General features: G+C 37.1%; 3 protein-coding genes across 9 annotated transcripts in view; 2 read left to right on the plus strand and 1 right to left on the minus strand.

Annotated features, from left to right (window-relative positions):
• Window positions 1-602: 602 nt before the first annotated feature.
• Window positions 603-12,379, plus strand: cdkl1 (cyclin-dependent kinase-like 1 (CDC2-related kinase)). Its single transcript, XM_027174945.2, has 10 exons — window positions 603-790; window positions 1,264-1,495; window positions 4,253-4,374; window positions 6,934-7,006; window positions 8,881-8,971; window positions 9,227-9,427; window positions 9,830-9,912; window positions 10,502-10,558; window positions 10,910-11,068; window positions 11,435-12,379. Exons 2-10 carry the CDS (start codon window positions 1,328-1,330, stop codon window positions 11,537-11,539), a joined length of 1,059 nt encoding a protein of 352 aa, XP_027030746.1. The 5' UTR covers window positions 603-790; window positions 1,264-1,327; the 3' UTR covers window positions 11,540-12,379.
• A 1,300-nt stretch (window positions 12,380-13,679) lies between these two features.
• Window positions 13,680-17,902, minus strand: dmac2l (distal membrane arm assembly component 2 like). The gene is made up of 5 exons (XM_027174946.2): window positions 17,745-17,902; window positions 16,072-16,191; window positions 14,787-14,995; window positions 14,066-14,237; window positions 13,680-13,967 (listed from the first exon to the last, which is right to left on the minus strand). The coding sequence occupies exons 2-5, from the start codon at window positions 16,179-16,181 to the stop codon at window positions 13,853-13,855; spliced, it is 606 nt and encodes a 201-aa protein (XP_027030747.2). The 5' UTR covers window positions 16,182-16,191; window positions 17,745-17,902; the 3' UTR covers window positions 13,680-13,852.
• A 2,522-nt stretch (window positions 17,903-20,424) lies between these two features.
• klc1b (kinesin light chain 1b) overlaps window positions 20,425-24,304 on the plus strand; it is a 31,685-nt gene continuing 27,805 nt past the window's right edge. For 4 of the 7 annotated variants that reach the window (XM_027174887.2, XM_027174890.2, XM_027174889.2 and 1 more), the window contains exon 1: window positions 20,425-20,751. The gene's annotated coding sequence lies outside the window, so the exon portion shown is untranslated. The remainder of the gene's footprint in view (window positions 20,752-24,304) is intronic. The other 3 variants (XM_027174892.2, XM_027174893.2, XM_047812038.1) reach the window with 1 other exon arrangement.

Below are 24,304 nucleotides of genomic sequence, written 5' to 3' on the forward strand. Positions count from 1 at the left end.
TTTAGCAGTATGAATGTCAGCTCTGGACTTTTTGTAAACTTTCAATAAACTGGGCAAAACATTTTATTATATTTGATTAGTGGAGCCATATAAGATGTGTGCATATATAAAACACCAACTTCTGTAAACAAGGTAGAAACCATCCCAAAATAATCCTTAAAATTCATTGATTTTGATTTTGAAATTGTACATGTATGGAAAAAAATCATACTTTTTGTACTTGTACAAATCACCAAAATGATGAAATCAGCTTTATCCCACTTGCCAAATTTTTAACACAACATTCTCATAATTTGCAAAGAAAAAAACACCTCCGGTACTTGGTAGAGGGGACAACAGCTGCTGTACTCACTGTAAAACATGCTGGTGTCTGTCTGTTGCCTTTGGTCTCGCTTGTCTTTTGGTGCCAAAGGTTTTAGAGGGAAAAAATTAAATTTAGAATTCCGCGTTAAATTAAATCAACACAAGCCACACATTCTATTTCTTCACTGTATTCGTTCTTCTTCTCTTTGTTGTTTAGGATTTGCTCACTGCTCTTGTGTGTTAATGTGTGATTTAAATTCTCGGGGTGGTTTGTGCTGGGTGTTTGTGTGGTGTTGCTCTGCACATTCACTCTGCTGTTAGAAGGTGGAGCCTGTACGCTGTTCCTATGGGGACCGAGGCGCATGTAAATGCCCAACTCCTTCAGTCAACCTCACACACCCCTACACACTCCCACACACACGCACGCACGCACGCACGAGCGCTGACTTCTCTTTGCCCCACAACACCTGCACAAGGCGACAACAAGGTAAGCGGCCATCACACTATTATTATCCTGCTGGATTTATTTAAACGGGTCTTGTGTTAAATCTCTTAATTGTGTATCATTTATGTCACTTGACTTCTAACACATGTATAGCGCGACACGGGCTCTCTGTACAATCCTCCAGTGGTTAGAAACTTGGATAAAACAGCAGTGCGTTCTGCTCGATATTTCTGTAAATGTGCGACAAATGGATTCCACTGCGAGGTTATTGAAACACAACAGGTTTTTCACTTAGAAACTGAAGGATCTGATCATAATTACGTTTGCAGAGACATTGCGTAATGTTTGGCTGATGGTTTTCCATTAAGATGTGACAACAACAATGCATAGACAGGGATTTATTCTTATTCTTATTATCATCATCATTATTATTATTAATAATAATAATAATAAGGGTCTTACTTCAAGCTAATCGTAGCCATGCATGTAAGTGAGTGTGGTTAATGTTTATCCAGGTTGAACAGTGCATGAGGGAGGTGGTGCAGCAGAAGGCTCTGGGATTCAGCTTGGCTTCACAGCATGGAGAAGTATGAGAAGATTGCAAAGATCGGAGAAGGTTCGTATGGAGTCGTGTTCAAATGTAGAAATAAAGACACGGGGCAGATCGTCGCCATTAAGAAGTTTGTGGAGTCGGAGGATGACCCGGTTATTAAAAGAATTGCGCTCAGGGAGATCCGGATGCTCAAGGTAAAAAAAAAAAAACACACAACAATAAAACAGGCCATAATGTTAAAATGCATCCCCTGTGTGCAAATATCAACATATAACGTTTTCAAATAGAGTTATTCTTGTGCTAGACAAAAACAAAAATTCTGTATATTCTCAAGGAGCCCGAATGCTATTTTAACCATTTTATTTTGTCATTTAGTTTTTATCCAAAATGTTTACATTATGTGGATGCAGAAATAATTCTTTAGTTCTTTGTGGCACCAGAAAAAAAATCTAAAAAAAAAAAAAATTATCTATTAATCAAAATTTTCTTTAAATCATGCTTTCTAAAACTTATTGCACACTAAGAAGGTGCTAAGAAATACAGGTACCAAACTGGACAATTCCTTGTTGGGGTGCCAGCATTTGTACATCTGTTGATTTGTTTATATATTTGCATGTTGTGTATCTTTAATTAGGTTTTAGATTAAATTAAAGGTTTAAATGTGCTTCAGTGGCTTTTTTATACAGCTATACACAAGTATGTTAGTATGATTATATACTTGATAAAAGTATTGAATCTTTATTTTGGAGAAGTAAACAAACCCAAACTACTTCATCATTCCAAAATTAGTACAAAATTGTTATCCAATTATACAAATGTTTGGCACAATAGAGTCATGTTTATTTTTTGGGACTGTCGGAGATTACTGTTCCTAAAATTGCACAGCAAAGGACATTAAGCAAACCCCAAATGCTAAATGCTCACACCTGCAATTGGATATAATCTGATAATATACTTTATATTATTTATATTTTGTAAGTTAATGTATGGATTAGACTCATTTAGTTGAAGTGTCTAGTCAGTTTGGATTATTATTATGGATTTTGGGTTATTGAATAAATGTCCTTCACTGTATCATTGAAATATCTAGACACCCTTTTTTGTTTAATATAAAAAAAACAAAGAAAATATTTTTGGCCATAATTATCTCCATTTACACCTTGATTGATTGTTATATGGGGCACCAACAAAATCAGTCTTTCAGAAAGACCTTTAGGTAATTTTTTCTTCCTTGGAACTGGTCATAGTAAGATTTTTTCATAGTAACTTTTTTGGCACTATACTATCGATGATAGTTGCAAGCCTTGTGATACTATTGTGACATGTTTTGACACAGGGCATACAGGGAAGTCGGGTAATGGGCTGTTTTGTAATCGGAGCCTGTGATTTGGTTCGCATTGTTATTTTGTGTATAGAACACTAGCGTGTCATGATTTTATTATTATATGGTTCTCTCTGGGGGAATAATACCAAGCTCACAATGGGCTTTTGGAAATTGCCAGTGGATTTGTTAGCTGACAGCTATTTTTGGCATGCTGTTACGGTAACTAGTACGTGGTTTTGGTTTGTTGTTCTTTATTCTCCAGTTTCTGTGGCTGTAACTCAGATGGAGTATCTTTCTCTGTGCATCTGTATATTAAAGATGCCTCTTAAAGATAGCAGTTAGTTTGTTGTTGCTTAAAATATAGAATTCATGGCTACAAAGGCTTGCTCCATGAATTCATGTCTTAGTAAAAAATCACTTCAGCATTATACATACTAACATCTTGTGCCGGTATATTATTGGACATCAAGTGTACAGTAAAATTTGTTTTGGGTCTTAGAATTTGTAAATGTTGTTACTTTCTGTGAGTATGTGGTTGTGGAAACGGAATGGAGACTAGAGAGAATAGGTCTGGTTTACAGATGCTCTCATGTGCTGATCTGTTTTTGGTTAGTGTGTGGGAGGGGAGGAAAGAGGGGAGGGCTAGGAACAAGAGGCTTTTCATTTGTGCCAAAAGAGTACCCCATATAACAGAATAGGAGGACTGAGGTTCAGTGACCTACAATCATTAATCTCTACTCTTGCTATGCATTTTATGACCTCTCAGTGTAGATGTGGCTATTGTGTGATCTGGGAGGATTATAAACTTTTCCAAATCAAAGGCTAGCTTGTGGTGGTGTGGTGTGGTGTGTCAAATGTATAAAGCCCTTACCTCACCAGTGCCATCTCTGGTGTTGATTAAAGGCAGTGCTGATTAAATGATCCTATGAAATACAAACGACTATTCTTTCTTATGACCGATAAATAAACTCCCTCTCCTGGTTGAAACCATATGATGGGGATTTTTCCATTTTTATAGCTAATTAAAATGAAAAATTCAGAAATTCCTTAAATGCAGTGCAATATTCAGTTCTATTCAATTTTATTTGTATAGTTTTTTCAACAATTATAGCAAAGCACAGATTACAAAGTTACAGAAATATATAAATTCAGGATAAATTCAGAATATACGTTTTAAATTGAAATTTTAAGTTGATGTGCCTCAACAGGTACATAATACCTAGTGTACTGTTTATATGGAATAATTTGGAAGTCAGATACAAGAATGAATGGATTTAAATTTTTGAGCTAATTGGGCCTGTGTGTGTGTGTGTGTGTGTGTGTGTGTGTGTGTGTGTGTGTGTGTGTGTGTGTGTGTGTGTGTGTGTGTGTGCGCGCACACTGGTTTAACTGCTTAATGGCTGGATTGTAAATCGCAGGCTGCTTTAAATAGGTTTCTCGATGGTGATGTGTTGCCATTGGAGATGTTGAGTGTCTGTGCTTGGTGAATTTTACGATGCCTAGCAGATAAGACACGCAGCAGCTTGTCTCTGTCCCTCTGTCACTTACACATAGAAAACAATCCTGCAAAAGTTAACAGAATTTCCCACAGTAAAAAATAGTGTTTTGTGTGTGTGTATCTCTACAGCAACTGAAGCACTGTAACCTGGTCAACCTGATTGAGGTCTTCAGGAGGAAGAGAAAACTGCATCTAGTGTTTGAATACTGCGATCATACGGTGCTCAACGAGCTCGATAGATATCCTCGAGGGTGAGTTCCTTATACACGTATGTTCCAGTTTAATAGATACAACCACCTTGTATCCACACTCGCTGGTCATTTAATCACTATAGATGTAAAAAGACCATCAATGATCAGATGTTGTGTGAGTAGTGGATTGTTGTCCTGCTACACCAGTAACATCGACTTCTTTGGTAGAAGTGTATCAGGTGTATCAACAACACATTATCACTGCTGAATTGAGACAATTGTGCCAGAAAAAATATTTAGCACTCCTGGGGTTAGAATCTGATACTGAGTGGTGGATAAACACAAGCATTGAGTGGAAAAAGACAAGTTGTAATCTCTAACTGTAAACCTGGCAGATTTAATAAACATGATGTGAGTGTCTAATAAAGTGGCTCTTGGGTAAAAATAGTGTTTAATGACATTACAATGTCAGCATCAGAGCATGAGAATGATTCAATATAAACCAATTATATCTGACTGTAACTATTACTCTGATGGGTACATCTATGTACATAGAACATTTACCTGATTAAAGGCCAGGGATCTAAATAAGAGGAAGGTGTACCTCATAAACTGGCTTATGAGTGTACAATTACTCTCAATCTTTCATGCACAGACGCACAAGTTGCTTTAAAAACTGTTTGTGTGCCTCTTTCTCTTTGTCACTCTAACAGCCATATTGTTTCTGTGTTGCTGGGGTGGCCAGACATGTTTGTAGTGGAATGTTTACAGCTATGATTACCCAGAGTGCTTTGCTGGACAACCGCATCCAAGTTTCCTGGTGCACCCTCTACAATGTCTACACAGTGCACTAGGGTAGAGGGAACATGAAAATCAAACTGAAAAAACAAGATCTAGCTTAACACATTTTCATAAAAAAAGTTATTATTATTATTATTATTATTATTATTATTATTATTATTATTATTATTATTATTTAATAAACTATCATCTAATACTGTAAATAAACGGTTAATGTAATAGCACAATTGAATACCTTTTAGTAAAATTATTAAATAGTAAATAATATAATACCTTGACAAGGGTTGTTGTTGGTGCCATACCGAATGGTTTGATTATGTCAGAAGCTGATGATCTCCTGAGATTTTCACACCCAACAGTCTCTGGTGTTTTCAAAGAATAGAGAGAAAAACAAAACATATCCAGAGTGCAGAAGATTTGCTGATGGAAATGCCTTGTTGATGAGAAGAGGTCATGTGATTGAGATCAATTAAACACTCTTCACAACCACAATGAGCAGAAAAGCTTTGCAGAACTAGTTGAACGTTGTGGTGAATGGGCTACAACAGCTTAAGCCCACATCAGGTCCCACTCCTGTCAGCCAATAACAGGAATCTGGGGCAACACAGCACAGGATTATAAAAAATTGTCATTTAAAGCATGGAAAATCATTGTGTTGATTTTTCTAATCCATTCCATTTATTATTATTATTATTATTATTATTATTATTATTATTATTATTATTATTATTATTATTATTATTATTATTATTATTGTTATTATTATTATTATTATTGTTATTATTATTATTATTATTATAGTGTAATAACAGAAATAATAATAATATTGTAGAGTAATAACAGCAACAACAAAAACACCAATAATAATAATAATAATAATAATATTATAAAAATTATTTAAACAGAATTAATTAACACATTATAGCACATGACATATGCAGCAATATTTCATGAGGGCAGATTTATAATGATATCTTGAAGCTTCCTTTGCAGTGGTTATTAACTTATAGCATATTTATTGTTTGTGAAAAATGAACACAGGGCTATTTACTACAAGGCTGTAAGACATGTGGGAAAGGGAGAAGTGATAATAGCTACATTTACACACAGCCTAATAATCTTTTTATAGTCTGACTCATTGCTCAACTTGAAATGAAAAACTTTGATGCACACACCTGAGCATGCACAGAAATACCTACAAAATGCTTACAATAATCATTTAACTCGATATGCTAGGTATGATTTGTACAGACTGGCTAAAGTTAATAAAAGACCTCTAAGAGATGTGAGGTAAAGCTGAGGGGAGGCAGCCTGAATCAACAAAACATATATATTATGTCACCCACATGAAGATGAGGTTCCCCTTTGAGTCTGGTTCCTCTCAAAGTTCCTTTCTTTTGCATTCAAGGCAGTTTTTCCTCACCACAGTCACCTGAGTCACCTCAGACTTGCTCATTGGGGATAAATACAAACACATTTAGATATATCTAATATTAATGTTGAATTTTGTATTATATTAATCTTTACATTATTCATTATATTAACCTTTAAACAAATAAATTTGAATTGAATTAATCTGTCTGTAGTGCTATAGAGCATTTACATTCTGTCTCTCTACTAGCACTTTAGTGTCAGAGCACTCACAAAGAATAAAGAGATGGTGCCATAGAGATGTGTGACATAGGATGATCACTTCTATTTCTGTAGTTCTAAAGCTTTTAATGGATTTCTCTGAAAAAGAATCGATCTTACGAGTGCAGTATGTGTATGAATGTGCTGTATACTGCTGGGTAGTCAGTCGATTTTTTTCCTCCACAGAGTTCCAGAGCCTCTGGTTAAAAGCATAACCTGGCAAACGCTACAAGCTGTTAACTTCTGCCACAAACAAAATGTAAGAATGGATGTATTTTTTCATATAGTCTGTTTTTCTTTCTGTGTAGCAACATTTGTAAAAAAAAAAAAAAAAAAAAAACATCAGAATTTATTTATTTTATTTACTAACAATCTAAAAAAATAGTTTTTCCTTTTTTAGGACAATGTCTAATATTCATTTGTGTATTATATTAATATTTGTATAATATTATTTGTTGTATTATGTTTCTTATGGCAATTGTTAAAAGCACTATACAAATAAAACAAATGTAATTGAATTAGTTGCTGAGATTAAATTCAGAGTTAGATTTTATTTTAGTCTAAGCAAAAATATTTTCACAAGGATAGCAAGATGTGTGCGTGCGTGCCTGTGTGTGTGTGTGTGTGTGTGTGTGTGTGTGTGTGTGTGTGTGTGTGTGTGTGTGTGTGTGTGTGTGTGTGTGTGTGTGTGTGTGTGTGTGCAGAAACTGAGAGGGAGCAGTATAGGTTGTGCAAGGTTAGGCTTCAGGTTGCAGATGTTAATCTGAACAGTGATAGTGAATTAGAGAGTGAAAAGTGGATAAATGGTTTTAGATTAGTTGTCTGGCATATTTCATCACCATCCAAATATTATATGCTCAAAAGTTTGTGGACATCTCAACATCACTCCCAAATGCTTGTAGGACTTTCCCATTCTTGATTTTGCCTCCCTTTGCTGTTTTAATAAGCTCCCTTCTCCATTCATATCTTCTGGGAAAGCTTTCCACTAGGTTTTGGAGTGTGGCTGTGGGGATTTGTTTATTTAGCCATAAGAGCTTTAGTGAGTTCAGACCGATGTCAGGTGAAGAGGTCTGGTGTCCAGTCAGTGTCACAGTTCATCATGGTGAATTCAGGTGTTCAATGGGATTGAGGTCAGGACTAGGTGAAGGCCTTTTCATTCGTTCTAAATGAATTTTTCCAAGCTGTGTTTTTACAGAACTTGCTTTGGACAGAGTGCCATTGTTTACTGTAACATGCTTAGGCCCCTTAGTTCCACTGAAGGGAGATTGTAATGTTACAACACACATAGACAACATATACAATTGTGTGCATTCAATAATGTGGTAACATTTTTGTGTAGCTTTTGACACATAATTTAATATATAAGTAAAGGTAGAAACATGTAAAAAAAAATTAGAAACAAAATAAAGTACACTAGTTTGTCATTCTATAAATAGACAAATTCATATATTGTAAAGGGGATAAGAGATCAGTGATGCCAGTACAGTTATTGTAAGGTATCTTTCAGAAACTGCACTGGAAATCAGGCCGGTCATCTGTACTGTGTGTTACTGAGAGCTTTAGCACAGAGACCTTACTTTACTTTCTTGATCCAGGTGACTAACTAGTGAAATATATGATTTCATGATTTTTTACAAACTTCAGAAGTGGAGAGATTTATTTCTCAGTACAGCTACTGACACTGACTTAGTGAAACAAGTAAATAAACACAAAAATATGCTGAAACGTGGATTTCTGTGTTAAATAACGGCGAGAAACAAACAAACAAAAAATACAATCTCAAAAAATCCATAATATTAATTTATAGTAATATTAACCTCAGTAACTAAGAAGAAATGTTTGCCCTTTAAAAAGGTTTTAATAAAAACTGTAAATTTAGTTTAAAAATTTAAGAGCTTTAGTGAGTTGGAGGCTGGAAATTTTTTTATTCTTGGCATTTTGTCCTTACCAAGATCTTAAATTGTGACACTCAAATAAATCCAGGTACTACACAGGTCTCTATGTACATACGTGCCACATAAAATGTGTACGCAGGTGTTCGGGAGCATGTGTGTACGTGTGTCTGTGTCCGAGCACACAACTTTTCATTTAACACCCGTGTGTATGTGTGCATGTGTGGGTGGGTGTGTTTAGTGTATCCACAGAGATGTGAAGCCAGAGAATATACTCATCACCAAACACCAGGTCATAAAGCTCTGTGACTTTGGATTTGCCAGGATCCTCAGTATGTACAAACATGCATGCTCACACACGCACACGCACCCACCCACACACACACGCACACACACCCACACACACACACACACACACACAAAGATCACATTAATAAACTAATAAGTTCTCTAACAGAGTCTTCTCCTTGTCTTTTGTGTGTGTATGTGTGTGTGTGTGTGTGTGTGTGTGTGTGTGTGTGTTTGTGTGTGTGTGTTTGTGTGTGTGTGTCTGTGTGTGTGTGTGTGTGTGTGTGTGTGGTGTGTAGCGGGGCCATGTGATTATTACACTGACTACGTGGCCACTCGATGGTATCGGTCTCCAGAGCTGCTGGTAGGAGACACTCAGTACGGTCCTCCGGTGGACGTGTGGGCAGTGGGCTGTGTGTTCGCTGAGCTGCTCTCTGGTGCTCCTCTGTGGCCGGGAAAATCTGATGTAGATCAACTTTATCTCATCAGGAAAACATTAGGTAACACATCCAACACTACAAATTGTGTACATCAAACATTACAGGAGTTTATCCCATAGTATAACAGCAGTATTTAATCTAAATCTAATAATCTTAATCTGAATATTAAGATTATTAGATTAGAGAAATATAATGTGTTTCAACCAAACAACACTTTTATGTGGACTTGAGGATACAAAAAGAATTTAAAGAAGATTCTAAAATAACATTTTATTTCTGTTCTTCTGATTGACATTTCATTCATCTCAATTTCAATTCAAATGCATTTTTGACATTATTCTGGAATAAAATGCATGAATCGCCAAGTAATTAACCTGTTTGTATCTTTGAGTTTGTGTACGCATGATCGCTTGGTATACTTTTCCCATTCTGAATGTGTTGGTGATTGCATTGTGTTTGTAGGTGATTTGATCCCCAGACACCAGCAGGTGTTCAGCAGTAACCAGTTCTTCAGCGGCGTGTGTGTTCCTGAACCACAAGAAATGGTGGGTGTATAAGAGCTGCCTTAATCTGGTCACATGAGGAACCTGCAGGTGCTGTGCGATCAGTATTACTCTCACTAACTATTGTTCAGTCTTCACTATATACTGCTCAGTGCTGTGCTCACACACTCTTTACCTGACTGAGCTGGTATAAATAGTGCACTGCTAACCTGTCACAGGCACCACAGCTTGTTGCACTGAGCTAAATTTGGTGAGTTGTGGAAAACAACACACTCTCCTCTGGGATAATTTTATCCTCATTGAATCGGTGTTATGTCCTTAGTCACGGATGAAGAGTTCCCAGTGATTGGATAGAGACTATTTATAGTATAGTTATAGCGATAAACAACTCGTATACATTTCCATCCTGTGACAACAGTTACGTAACGTGAATCACTGGGACTGCACAGTGTTGTGTGTGTGATCAGTGAGAAGTGATTACTCAGGGTTATATCACCTTCTGTATCTTTGTGTGTGTGTGTGTGTGTGTGTGTGTGTGTGTGTGTGTGTGTGTGTGTGTGTGTGTGTGTGTGTGTGTGTGTGTGTGTGTGTGTGTGTGTGTGTGTGTGTGTGTGTGTGTGCGTGCGTGCAGGAACCTCTGGAGCAAAAGTATCCTAACGTCTCTTTCCAGGCTTTAAGTCTAATGAAGGTGAGTTGTGATGTAAACCAACGCAGAATAATAATTAATATTGCCAAATCTCAGTTCAATCTGTTTTTTATTTTGTGTTTAAGAAGTTTACCAAGAGCAGTTGTGAGAGATTATACTACAGAACTATTGAATTCTTGAATCTGATTGGTCGGAAGTTGTTAAGATTAGGTGTTAATAAGAGATTAATTTTCTATAACGACAGCTTTGATGGAAGTTGCCACAGCAAGGCAAATCTCAGGGTTTAATTTCTCTCTCTCTCTCTCTCTCTCTCACACACACTCACACACACACACACACACACACACACACACACACACACACACACACACACACACACACACACACACACAGGGTTGTCTGCGTATGGATCCTGCAGAGAGGTTAACCTGTGAGCAGCTGCTGGAGCATCCATATTTTGACAGTCAGCGGGAGGAGACAGAAAGTGTGACGCGAGAACATGACAGAGCGAAAAGACGAGCACGTCAACCTCGTAAACACCTCCCTCCTGGGGTGAGTTATTATGCCATTAAACAATATTTTGGACTCTGAAATATCAAACTGTCAAAGGAATCCCATTTGATGCACTAAATATAGTATATCTGGAGTACAGCTAATTCATTTATTATTACACTCAACTTTTATTATAGAATTGAAATAAATAGGTTGAATGTATACAAGTATAAATATTGTCAACTGCAGATAAATTCAAGTTAAAAGAAGAAATGTTAATAAGATTCAATTATTATATATATGTTAACAGGATGTACCTAGGATGAGTTGTGTGGCTTGAAAATATAAAAAAAATGAAGGTTCTAATAAGTCAGAAATAAATCAATAAAACATGACTTAGAACTTTCTCTCTCTGACTGTGTACAGTATCTACCCCAGCTGACTGGCAGCAGTATCTTCCCAGCGGTGGACAACAGGAAATATTACAACAACAACATGCGTAAATTCAACTACCATTTCCCCAACATCTAGTTCTTCATGCTGGAACACCATGAATCTGCCCCAACACACATTCAAACACTTTATTTTTCTATTTCGCTTTCACATGTACTCACCTACCTTGCGTCTTGCTCAGGAACAGAAGCCACTGAGGCTTCTGTACTGTGTGTGATTGACAAAGAGCCCTGCTCTGCATACAGTATACACACACTGATGTGAGTGTGACACTGCCTTTCTGATTGCCAAAGTGCTGCATGACGTGACAGAGAGAACAGACTGTCTCTCTCATATACGCAGTAACACTAATGACGACCATTGTTTAGTCAGAGGACAACTGAGCTGTAGTTATTTAGCATAAAACCAAGTGCAGAAATCAAACAATTCCTTTATGATTGTGGATTTCTTTGGTATTCTGTCTCTGCATTGTTAATCTCAGACCAGCTAACCTCCTGTGACAGACAGAGGAATAAATAAAATCATTCCGTCTACTAATATTATTACTCTAGCTCTATGTCCTACGTGTTGATTTTGAAGTGAACTGCATTTATGAATCACATGATTTAAAAAAGAACGTATAACTTGTGATGACTTTTATTAAACATTTAAAACATTTAACAACATTATTGTTGCCTTGACAAGTGGTGCTAATGATCTTTTGGCCATTGACTTGCACCCAATGCCAAACTGCTAAAGACACAAGCCCACTCCCCAGTCCACACTCACCTTCTTCACTTCAACACACTCTTTCCCTCTAAAGACATTTACCTCTGCTGGTTTTTCCAATAAAACAGACTCAACAGGGGAGGAAATTTGGGAACACGAAATCCTTGCTCTTTTTGTATTTAATTTAATAAAGAGCTTTCAGCAATGAAATGTGTCTGTTTGTGTCATTACTGCTCGCTGACTTTTACAGAGCATTTTCAGTGACCTTTATAGTTGTTTTTTGTATTTGAACAAGCACTCCATTATAATTCAACAAAATGATGTGTGACACAATGCAAAACACAAGTGAATATCAAGAATTCAATATAAATAAATCCATTTCAGTCTCAAGAACTGATCTGGAAAATGTTATGCACAACATCTGGAGAATGCACATCTGGGAAATATTCCAACTCGGATCATGCAAAAGCTGCTCAGGGGTTACAAAAGAGGTTGCATGGAGTTGTAAAATAAAAGCATGACTATTGAGGCTACTAGAGAGAATTATTGAAATTGGCTGAGATAAAGTAAAGCAAAGAGACACACTACAATACACCTTCTCAGTGTCTTAATAACGTTTAAAACCTGAAACTTTTTCAGAATCTCGCAGATATTTCCATGAAAATTGATCCGATTTCTTTTCTTTATCTAATTTTAACCATCAATTCTCCAGGTAAGTCTGTAATATCTCACAAATAGTTGTTGTCTACAGCATGATTACAGAATAGTGAAATTAAATTTATACAGTTCATTAGACTCCAGGTGGCGCTACACTAAAGAAGGAACGTGTTCATGCTGAAGTTTGAATCCGGACAATGCCACATCAATTACTTCTCCAACAATAAACACTACTATTAGTCTAGTCTAGTGATTGCACTTATTGAAAACAGTATGCTCAAATCCTATTCATTACTCTGTGTGTATAACTTTGATTTAGTCTTAAAGCTTCCAACTGAAATGATTTTGTGTACAGATGGATCCTCATGGGTGCTGAACTACACTTCCCATCAGCCCCAGCAGGTCACATTTTCACCTGTTTCAGCCTGATTTAGCAAACAAGATACAAGTTCCTCTGTTTAAGCACCGGATTGTCAAGTATCTGTTGTTATGATTATGTGCTCGTGTGTTTCATGGTTCTGCTTAATGTCTGCATGTTTGTGTGTAGTATTCTCTGTTCTCATTCTAGTTCTTGTTTTTATAGCTTTATGTTCCTTATCCTCGCTCATGCTGAGGATCCTTTCAACAGACCCAGTGCTGTGTGACTAAATGCTAGAGTAATGACTCAATCACAGTCTGGTTCCTCTCCAGGTTTCTTACTCATGTCATCTTAGGGAGATTAATCTTACCATTGTCACCTTTGACTTGCTCATTAAAGACCTAACACTAAATTTATCTACAGATTTCTCTAAATAAAATTGAACTGAAAATAAGTGTACATAATGCAAAGAAAATAAATCAAGAAACACAAGCATTTTCATACAGATTTAAACAGCAGTACATATTTAATATAAATGCTGCTTTTTTAACACTTTACACATCACACAACAGTTCCTCAAGAACACAGAGAAAGTTTAACTGCTCAGGGTTTCTGTAACTGACAAATCTCTGACTTGTCAATCTCACCTAAAAGAAGGTTATACCTGGTTAAGCCAGGTCTAGTTCTATGTTGAGTTTGGGTAGTGCGGTTTGCAGTGTGTTTGTAGTTTTCTGTTTCTCTCTCACACCTGGCAGGTCACTAAGGAACAAGTACTCCAAATTCCTGAGAAGTGAAACACACACATACACAAAGCACCTGACAATCAGACCTGAGACATTTTAATAATTCGAGAAAGAAACAGCTCTGTGGTTTCCACCTACCTCAACTGATGAAGAGCGATTAAGCCTCTGTCTGTCACATTTCCACAGGAGGTGATCTCCATGAACTTCATGCTGTTCTGCAGCTTCTCTGTCTTACTCAATCGCTCCAGACATGCATCCTCAATATATATACACTTCTGCAGCTTTATCTCCTCTACATGCTCCAGACCATCTACGCGCACACACACACACACATAGAAAGATTTATTGACTATATGAGTCGCAGTGTAAGGGGTAAAGAGAGTCAGGAGCTGGTAATCCGTAGTAGCCTCAGGATAGTCTGTTTACAAGGGTGCGTAGGGATATCTACATGGTACTTTTATTCCATAAAATTAAACAATGTCCACATGAAGCAGGCATGTGTGTTACTTCTTTTGCTACGTCATACATGACTATACTATGAAACATGGAAATCATTTCCTTACACTTTTAATGCCACATTGTTACAGTTGTTACATTGCTAATGCTGTTAAGAAAATGTCTTTAGCAGCTGTAAACTCAGTGTGTACTAAATACTGACATGCTAACAATCAAAACCTTGCATGTAATTGCTGTTTATGACGATAACCCTGGGATTTGCACAGATGGATTTGAAGGATTAGACCATGCATGGTAAAATTAGTGAGGAGAAGAAAGAAGCTTAGGAGAACAATACAGCAGGGATACTGTATCAGGATAATACACAGTATCTTATCAGTTATTGTGTGAAGGTGTCACTCACCCAGGTAATCAAATCCTCGATACATGATGCAGGATTCTGTGGCATCGATGGCCTGGATTTGATATCGTCCCAGCGGCCCAGTCGGGAGCCCATTGTAATCATGCTGCCAGCGATCAAAACCACAAAAACGAACTTTGGCTCCACACCTTAGGAGCCATTCTGCGGCTGCACGGTCTGGCCCAACTGCCTTAATCCGCTCATAATCAACCCTGGAACAAAACACACATTTAAACTATATAACACTTTGGGATGAAAGACAGATTTTTATGAACAAATTAACTTCCTCCTCTAGGCCAATTAAAACCAAATTTTTATTAATAAAAAAATAAATAAATACACACACAAACATACATACAATGTATATATATCCTGAATAGATTCATATATCCTGAATACAGCACAACACAACAAACTTTTGGCTTAGATTTATAAAGAGAAAGTGTAAAAAAAATAATAATAAACAATTGTTGTGCTTGCTGCTTTGGTCAAATCCCGATTTTTGTAGTTATAAGAATATTTTGTAAATCTAAACCCATTCCATGAAACGGACTATAAAATATCAGATTACACAAATGTTTCCTGTGGCAGTTTTAATGTGCTACAATATAACAGGGAGAGGTGACTGTGCTTTCTGCCTAAGTGCAGTGTGTTACGACACACTTTCCGTCCCCGTGGTCATGGGTGTGAATCGTTCACAGTTTTAAACCCCAAGGCTTTTGCCTTCATTCTGTAGAGTTAATGAAGCCACTTGGATGAATGAGAAAACATCTTCCTGACTGGAATACAAATTTTATTCACATTTACTCTGTTGGTTAGGTATTTTGCATACAGTAAACCTTCTCACATTGTTTGGTTTTGTTTATTTATTGCACACTATAGACAGAGAGAAAAAGAGGTTAAAGTAAATGAAAGTGCAATAAATAAACAAAACCAAAGTGAAGGTTTCATCTATAAAACTATTATTCTTCTATTTTTATGACACAGACAATAAAAAAAATATGTTTATATTCATATAAAATATGAATTTGATTCACATTTGAGATTAGTTCAACGTTTTTATTTAGATGACATTTATAGAGCTACATATTTTTGACTTCAGCCCCAAAATATGCTAAAATCTTTAAGCACTCAATAATTAATTGAATAATTTGGGTAATAATTGTTGTGTAATGGTAGAAGGATAATAATGCCAGAAAACTCGCTTAATGTGACTCATGGAGGTGGATGTACAGCAGCTAGCAGCAGCAGCTGTGAATGGTTTTATGTGTCTATGATACGTTATTACTTGTTAAAGACGGCGTTCAGCCAGCCCCAGAACGCTCTGCTGCCCCCTGGCGGTGCACACCGGGAGTGTGTGTTTAAAACACACCGCGCTGAACCAATTAAGATGCTCATAACTCCAATTCTGAAAAACATAAACCACACAAATACTTCTAAGTCAGTCTTTAAAGAAACCGGTCAAAGGTCACTATCAAAAATACTTTTCTATGTTAACGGCGAGCAGAAACTTTATAAAGCGTGTCTCAGCTGTATTTAAAACGGTTCATTTCCCATCAGTCCATTAGTGCCCTCTAGTGCTCAAAAGCATCTAGGTCTGAATTTATAATACAGCCCAGCGAGTGTGAAAATAAATCTCGTTTAACCCGTGTTAAATCATAGCCTAGACATGAATTTAGATGATAAACACTGATGAGCTTTAATCCTATCTGCCTAATATTGTGTAGGTCGTAGGTCGTAGGTTCCCCCCCCCCCCTGTTCTACGGTAGCTCTTCTTGTTATCAGCCCAAAGAAGTTATCCTTTACTCCACATCTTGCACATGGATGATCCCTGGGTGCCTCTGACCCAGGCGACAGTGTCGCTCCTTGACACTTTTGGTATGCACAGTAAAAAAAGCGGAAAAAATAATTGGTGCCCCCCTGACCACTCCCCAGGACTTGTATGACACAAGAACAAGAAACCGGGCAGGAAAAATCTCCACTGACTCTTCGCACCTTGGACACAACCTCTTTCAGCTCCTCCCTTCTGGCAGGCGCTACAGAACTATGCTTAATAAAACTGCCAGACACAGGAACAGTTTCTTTCCCCAGGCAATCTCCCTGATCAACAACTCACCATAATTATATTCACTGCTTCATATCTATAAGTACTGCATTATCAGGACTGTCAGTCATCAAATCATCTGTATATATTACACACACTACTGCTATATATTGTACAAAAAGCATAATATTGCATAAAATTGTTATTTGCACTCCCACACTTTATGTACATAACTGATCGTTCATATTCTATATTCATATTTAATACTCATTCGTCTGTATTGTCTTGTATAGTTTGTATAGTAGTGTTATTTATGTCTGTACTGTTGAGAGTCACAAACATCTGGAACCAAATTCCATGTGTGTCAACACACTTGGCCAATAAACCTGATTCTGATGTAATGATATCTAAACACCGAGATCACCCACAAGACCTGCTGACCCAGTCGTCTAGCCTTCACAATTTGGTCCTGGTTCAAGACGCTGTAACCCTTAAATTAGCCTATTTTGCTGCTTCTAACACATCAAATTCGAGATCTGACTTTACTTGCTGTTTAATCTATCCCATCCCTGAACGTTGCCATGGTAACACTATAAGGTCAGTGGTCCTAATGTTGCTGCTGATCGGGGACGTGGTCAGAAACATGTCTGTATGTCGGATACAGATTATTATTATGGTTTGTAGAATAAACTTTCGTATCACGATGTATCTTCATAACAAGAGCAGTTACTGTACTAAGTAAAACGAGTTTATTTTCCTCACATGAGGTGTATTTACCACATTTTCGAATATAACGAATCCATATCCGACTATAAACAACAGTGTTCAAATAACCGCTTACATTCACCATTTATTTTATGCAGTGACTGGTATAAAAGACAAATTCAAGATATAAAGTAAAAAGTCAGACAGTTCACCTTTACCAGCGATGTTTACATTTTACCTCCGCCATGCGCCATTTTATGACCTTTCACCTCACGTCAGCCTGACGAAGCACGCCATGCCCTCCCATTGGTGCGTTCACGTTAAGCCAAAGCACATTATGAAGTAAATAGAGGTGCAGATATCCATCGCTTCTTAGTACACAAACCAAAGCGTCTACTCAGATATAGATGCACCACACACCCTTTAAACCACAGGTCACTAACAGGCGGTCCGGGTCCGGACCCAGAAGCCAAAACAAAAGGTTGTGATTTAAAACTTGACCAAGCGCTTCTATTTTAACCGGCGCAGCTTTTGCAATCTTTACGGTAGTGGTAGTGGAAACGCACAGACCAATTGCATGCGAGTTAAGTCATCCCACATGATACCACTTAGCCAATCAAATCTGTGCATTCGTGACGTACACTGCGACTCAACAGTGCAAGACAGATGAGAGAATTTGAGCAAAGTTACACACGAAAGAAAGATAGCGATACATGTAGAAAACAAAGGGAGAGAAACAGACGAGTGAGACGGAGAAAGGGAGAAAAAAGATGAGTGAGACGGAGAAAGGTAGAGAAACAGACGAGTGAGACGGAGAAAGGGAGAATAAAGAACAAATGACGCTCTCCAAAAAAAGACAAGTGGACAGCGGAGCATTTAATCCAGAATATACAGAGTCATTTCTGTTCATACTTCACACTCATATGTTCAGAAACTGTGGCACTTATTAAAAGTGGCAATGTGAAACGCCATTATGAGACAAAACGTAAAGGTTTTGAACAAACATATCCACTCAAATCTGAAGACAGCTTTCCCAGGTCTGAGGAAAGTAGCCCTAAACATCCTGACCATGTTTGGCTCTAAATACAACTGCGAGGCAGCTTTCTCTACAATGAACATCCAAACTAATAATCGTTCCAGGCTCAATAATGAGCCATTCAAGGGGAGTGGGATATAAAAGGGAAAGTTAAGCACTTTATTTAACCATACACAATTTTCACATTTTATTTATTTTCCCTTATACTGAAATGTATCCCTACTTTTATTTTATTTTTTATTTTTACATCTACAATCATACATATGTTCAGTTCTATGTTACGTGACAATAAATATTGTCAAAAAGTTTTTGAATTGAACTTGATGGAGGTATTGAATCAGGTATTGATTGCTTGCAGATGTTGATACAACTAATATGCTACCTAAATATATATCACACTAACTAGTTGATCTTCTGGACCTTTGCTTCAAGAAATTTTCTCTTACTGGACCTTTTTAAATTTTAGTTGAATACCTCTGCTTTAAACAGTTGGTTCATGACTAAAACAACACAGTGTGCTGTTTAAAAAAGAAAATAAGCAAAAACAAACAAACATGAAAAGGATGTGATCCTGAGGCTGTGGAATTGTTAATGCATGATCATCAACTATTAATAATGGAATAAGATGAATTAATTTAACTCTCAGTGCCAGTCCCAAGCTGGGAGGGAAGAGCATCCATGAATTAATAATTAATTATAATACTATTGATATTATTATGGAATAATAATGATATTGTTATTAACCATAAGGAATAAATAATAATTTGATCATCTTCAGTAGCTGCAGGTCAGAGTTGTGCGGACTTGGGAACACTGGGAATGAAATGAGGATCAGACATCAGTCCACCACAGGACAACATGAGTACAAGTTCTTACACTTGTTCAAGCATAGCTAATCCACCTATCAGTTTTTTTGTGAGATAGAGAAAGCTGGAAAACCTGGAGGAAACCCAGCACCTGAAAGATACAGCTCCACACACGGTAAAGGCTCGATTTTTTTTGCCTGTAGCTGTGTTCAGTTCATAGGTGGACCTCTGCACATTTGACACACATAGTAAGGAGTTGGTTTCTGTGATATTTTCCTGTTTAGTGTTTGGGAATTACAAATTACAGCCTTGTGTTGAATGCAGCAGCATATCGACATGAACTTGTATGCAAGATTCAGCAGTCATATGGAGTGTTACTTCAGCACATCCACAGAAATGATATTCAGTGTTGAGCTATATCATATCGACATAAAAAAAAGTGAAGTCAGTGTAGCACCAAACTTTAATAATACAACAAACTTTATTCATTGACATTATACAGTATTCTAGAAACTTCTTGATTATTACCACTAATCACTTTTTCTATTACAGTTAGAGCTTACATTTTGAATGTATCAAAGAAAGGTCTGTTAGGACACAATGACGATTTTCAGCTAAAGTTGATATAAAACATCTAAAATAAGAAGTATGAAAATGGCATCAGGACCATCCCTCAGAAGCCACGCTCACAACCAAAGAGCATGACGTCATTTTATAAATCAGTTGTTTGCCATTTTATTTTTTTTGCTGGTTATGTTTATAAATTATTAATCAATTATATGTCTTTGTTTTTGAGATGGTGTTTTTAAAGAGTGTGTAAATTGGTGCCACATCCCAAGTGCCACGTATTAATCCCAAGAGTTTTAAATTCCACAGAAAACACTCATTATATTTAAACTGTCAATAAGTGATACTGTAACACACAATAATCTGCTTCACCGTCGTATATTGGAAAATATTGTACGATAAATATATATAAATATATATATAAATATATATGACGACGTTCCCTTTAATGTTCTCCCGGTGCTGTACAGGAGTCGCTCAAGTGCTCATATCATTGTTGCTTTTGTTAGCTTGACAAGCGAGTAACGCAGGTTTGGGCAGCTAAGTGTCTATCAAGCTAACAGGCTATCAAGCTAACAGGCTATCAAGCTAACAGGCTATCAAGCTAACAGGCTATCAAGCTAACAAGCTAACAGGCTATCAAGCTAACAGACGCTGTTCCAATTTAAAGTCTCAATTTCTCGAGATTATCAGTGGACTTCACGGCTTCATGATTCCTTTCCAAGACAAAGTTTTTGTGTGGAGAAGGTAAAGAGGCGCAGAGGATTTAGCGCTCAGTCAGGAGGAAGATATCCAGGGAGAGAGATTGAGGTAAGACGTCATGCTAGCGGCGTTACTTCGCTCATTCCCGGCCAACGTTAGCGTGTGTTTATTAGCATGTGTGTATTTGTCTATGTACTATTTATTATTATTGGTGAATTTTCTACTGAAATATTGCCACACACATCCTAGAGACCTGTCAAATCAGCCAGGCAAGTGACAGCTAGTTAGCTGTTAGATAAGGGAGATAACGTTATTTTGTAGCTAGCCAGTTGTTATGGTAATTTGCGTGTATCGGAATCTCAACTGTATAAATGTTTGGAAAGGTCTGTAAGATTTGTCGTACTGAAGTTGTATTTCAGAGTGATGAAATAAAGTCTCTGGAAATGACATAAGGCTCTCCAAAACCAAGAAAAGACGATCATGTTTGGGGTTTGTAAATATTTTGTAGTCATGGACCCTTTTTTTTTTTTTACTGTAAACGTGTGGTTAGATATCGGAACCTTGGATTTAATCGTAAAAGTTTTTATTATTAGAATTGCCTTCAGACTCGAGTTGACATTATTTATAAGCACAAATACGTTGATCATCTTAGGTTGCAATTTTCACTACTGTAACCAGCATTAGAAAATCACAGACACCCTGACTGTGCTTCCTCAGAACCCCCTATTAAGAACTGTAGATTTAAAGGAGTAAATAATTAAAGTGTATTGAGACCTTTAAAACCTCATATCCACTATCACTAGGGTTAAACCCAAAGTCAGTGTACACAGTGCAGCCTTCTTTTTAAACACAGGTTCCTGGTCCAGTTCAGTGTTATCCTGCTCATGACGAAATGTTTCATATTTAGGAAACTAGAGATGCTGAACTACAGCCAATGCTTTTCATACCACCACATTGACTGTTTTCTCTGCTAAAATATTGGTCTGTCTCTTACATTATTGCCTTAAAATCAACCGTAGAACTTTTTATAATCAGTTTTAAATGCTCTAAAATATTGGATTATTAAAATAGTGCTACAATATTATTATTATTATTATTATTATTATTATTATTATTATTATTATTATTAAAATCTAAAGGATTATTTTTAACTTCTGACAACAAGGAAAACAATTTTCAGTTTAAAATTGACAATATTTACAGAAGGGATCTACCAATTTGACACTGAGCTTTGACATATTTTTCAAATGACTCCACTGAGGTATTTTATCCCATGTAGGCCTGTGATGTTGACCCACAACACAGCTCATGAATGTAAAAACAAAACAAGGTTTGTATTAAAGCAGGAATACAGTGTCATACCTCAGATGAGTATGCAAAAAGAGCTCATAAAACTGCTAACTTGGTTAGTGTTGGATCAGTAATAGATGTGAACACCAATCAGATCTCTAAGTTTTGGTTCATATCTGGTTTAGAGATCAATATTACATCACGTGAAACTGCATTCCGTAGAAAAGATGTTATTTTTTTTTACTCAGATGAGCTGGATTGTTGTTGTTATTAAATATCTATCACATCATCTGTGTGCTCTGTCTTGTAGCTTTCTGTTCTTTATTTACTGCTCATATGAGTAAGGTCATCCCAGGTTTTAGCTAAGGATCACAGAAGAAATCACGTCTCTCACAGTCATAGCTAGAGGGCAGTCTGAGAGAGCAGGACGTGAAGGGCAGTTTTCACTCAAAAAAGAACTAGCGTGTTCCCTCGCCTTTCATATCTCTACTTCCATGATACAGATATGCAAACATTTAAAACAAAAGCTCCTATTTGGTAACTGGAGTGTTATTTATTTAACTTGTATTATATAATGTATTAAAAAAAGGCTTCATAAGTTTATTAATGAAAAAAACGTTAATGTTCGATAATGTTCTTCTAATAAGAAATCTTATTAGAACTAAGAATTATCATTAGATTAGTCTATTATTTAAATAAACTTGAGATTATTCAATTGTATAAATAATTGTTTGTTGGACACCAAGTTCTGTTAGTTCATGTTTGAGAGTCTGATTTAAATAGCAGTGGAAACTGTCTCCCAGTGGCCAAATCCTCACTCAAGCTGTTGAAGTGAACGTGTGTACGCATGCCAAAGTAAAAAGCTGTTTATTTGCCACAGCCTTGTATTGATCCTTTTTGTGGACAACGGTGACTCAGTGTGCTTCTGCCGCTTGGCAGGGTTACGGAGCATAGAAGGGCGTTTGCAGAGCTCGTCCATCTTGTCTGGCAGAGCAGGAAGAGCATGTGCTTTGTGAAGGGTGTTCATGTTGAGTGTGTGTGTGGTGGGTGTTTTCACTGTGTGGAGATCTTAAATGTCTTAAGGACATCTGCGTGAGTGTGTGTGTGTGTGTGTGTGTGTGTGTGTGTGCGCGCGCGTGTGCGCATGCATGAAGCAGTCATGGACACTGTCCCTCTATCCCAGCTGTCCATCCACTCAGACCGCACCCTTGCTGCCTGCACGTTCAGCTGTCTACCTCTCTGCTGCTCTCTGTATCTGCTTATGTGACTTGCCTTTCATTTCCATTAAAAAAATGCAGAGCAATTGGATTGCTTGGTTTGTGCAACATATTTCTGTTCTGATTTTTCTACATTTAACATTTCTGTAAACTCTAAAGCTGTCTGAGCTAAAACAGTGTTTTTATAGGGAGCCAACTTAACAAAAGCTTTTAGTGTGTTCATTATTTTCAGCTTGTTTTCACCTACACTCATTCAGGCATTTATCCCGGTATTTCACGATCAGTAGTTTATTTTTTTTTAAACTTAACATACTATTGAGTAGTGGTTAGTAGTCAGACAGTGGTCATTTTTGCATATTAAAGTAAGCTCTTCATGCTTTTATGCCATAAGCTTCAGGATCCTAAGTCTAGTGCACACTATTACCATTTTAACCCAGATGTCCCCATGGCAACCACTTGTCAAATGTTTTTTTTTTGTATTGCATTCTGAAAGCCCTATGTGACTAGTAGCAAGACGAGCACTGAGAAACAGTGTGAATTCTAGAGGGAATTACATGACAATAACTGCTGTCATGTGCAAGAGATCCATAAATCTATATCTGTTTGTGTGGGAGAGAAAGGGCAAAACACAATAATATTGCTTCCTTAAGAAGTTACTTGGCATGTCATACCCAAATATTACACAGCAGGAGATGCAAAAGTTTGCACGACACATCCAGCCAATCCTTTCCCTTTTCTCTCATTTCCATTTTTCGTGTTTTTAAACAAAGTGGTGATAAACCCATAAAGTCACACAATGCACAGAACTCTTTATGTTGGTGATAATGCACAATTTGGGGACAAGATGTGACTGCAGGTGTTCAGTGGTTATGCATCTGTATTTTGGTTAAGTTTGAGCTGAGGTCTGGTTTGACCGTTTTAGCATCAGCAATCAAAACAAGTTTGATTGGTTTGGACCTGTTGTTTTTAGTTTGGCACTAAAACCATTCTAGGCCCAGGGGAATCCAGACCTGGATTTTCACTCCTGTTCTTCTACAGTATCACATGGCTAGATTGTTGTTGCTGGTTGCAGGCTTGGAAATGGCTGGGTTTAGGGAAGAATATGATGTCATGCACAGATCTGGCATTTAAGTTCTTAATGAAAAAGTAAATGC

Source organism: Tachysurus fulvidraco, chromosome 4, assembly GCF_022655615.1.
Source record: "Tachysurus fulvidraco isolate hzauxx_2018 chromosome 4, HZAU_PFXX_2.0, whole genome shotgun sequence".
Taxonomy (NCBI): domain Eukaryota; kingdom Metazoa; phylum Chordata; class Actinopteri; order Siluriformes; family Bagridae; genus Tachysurus; species Tachysurus fulvidraco.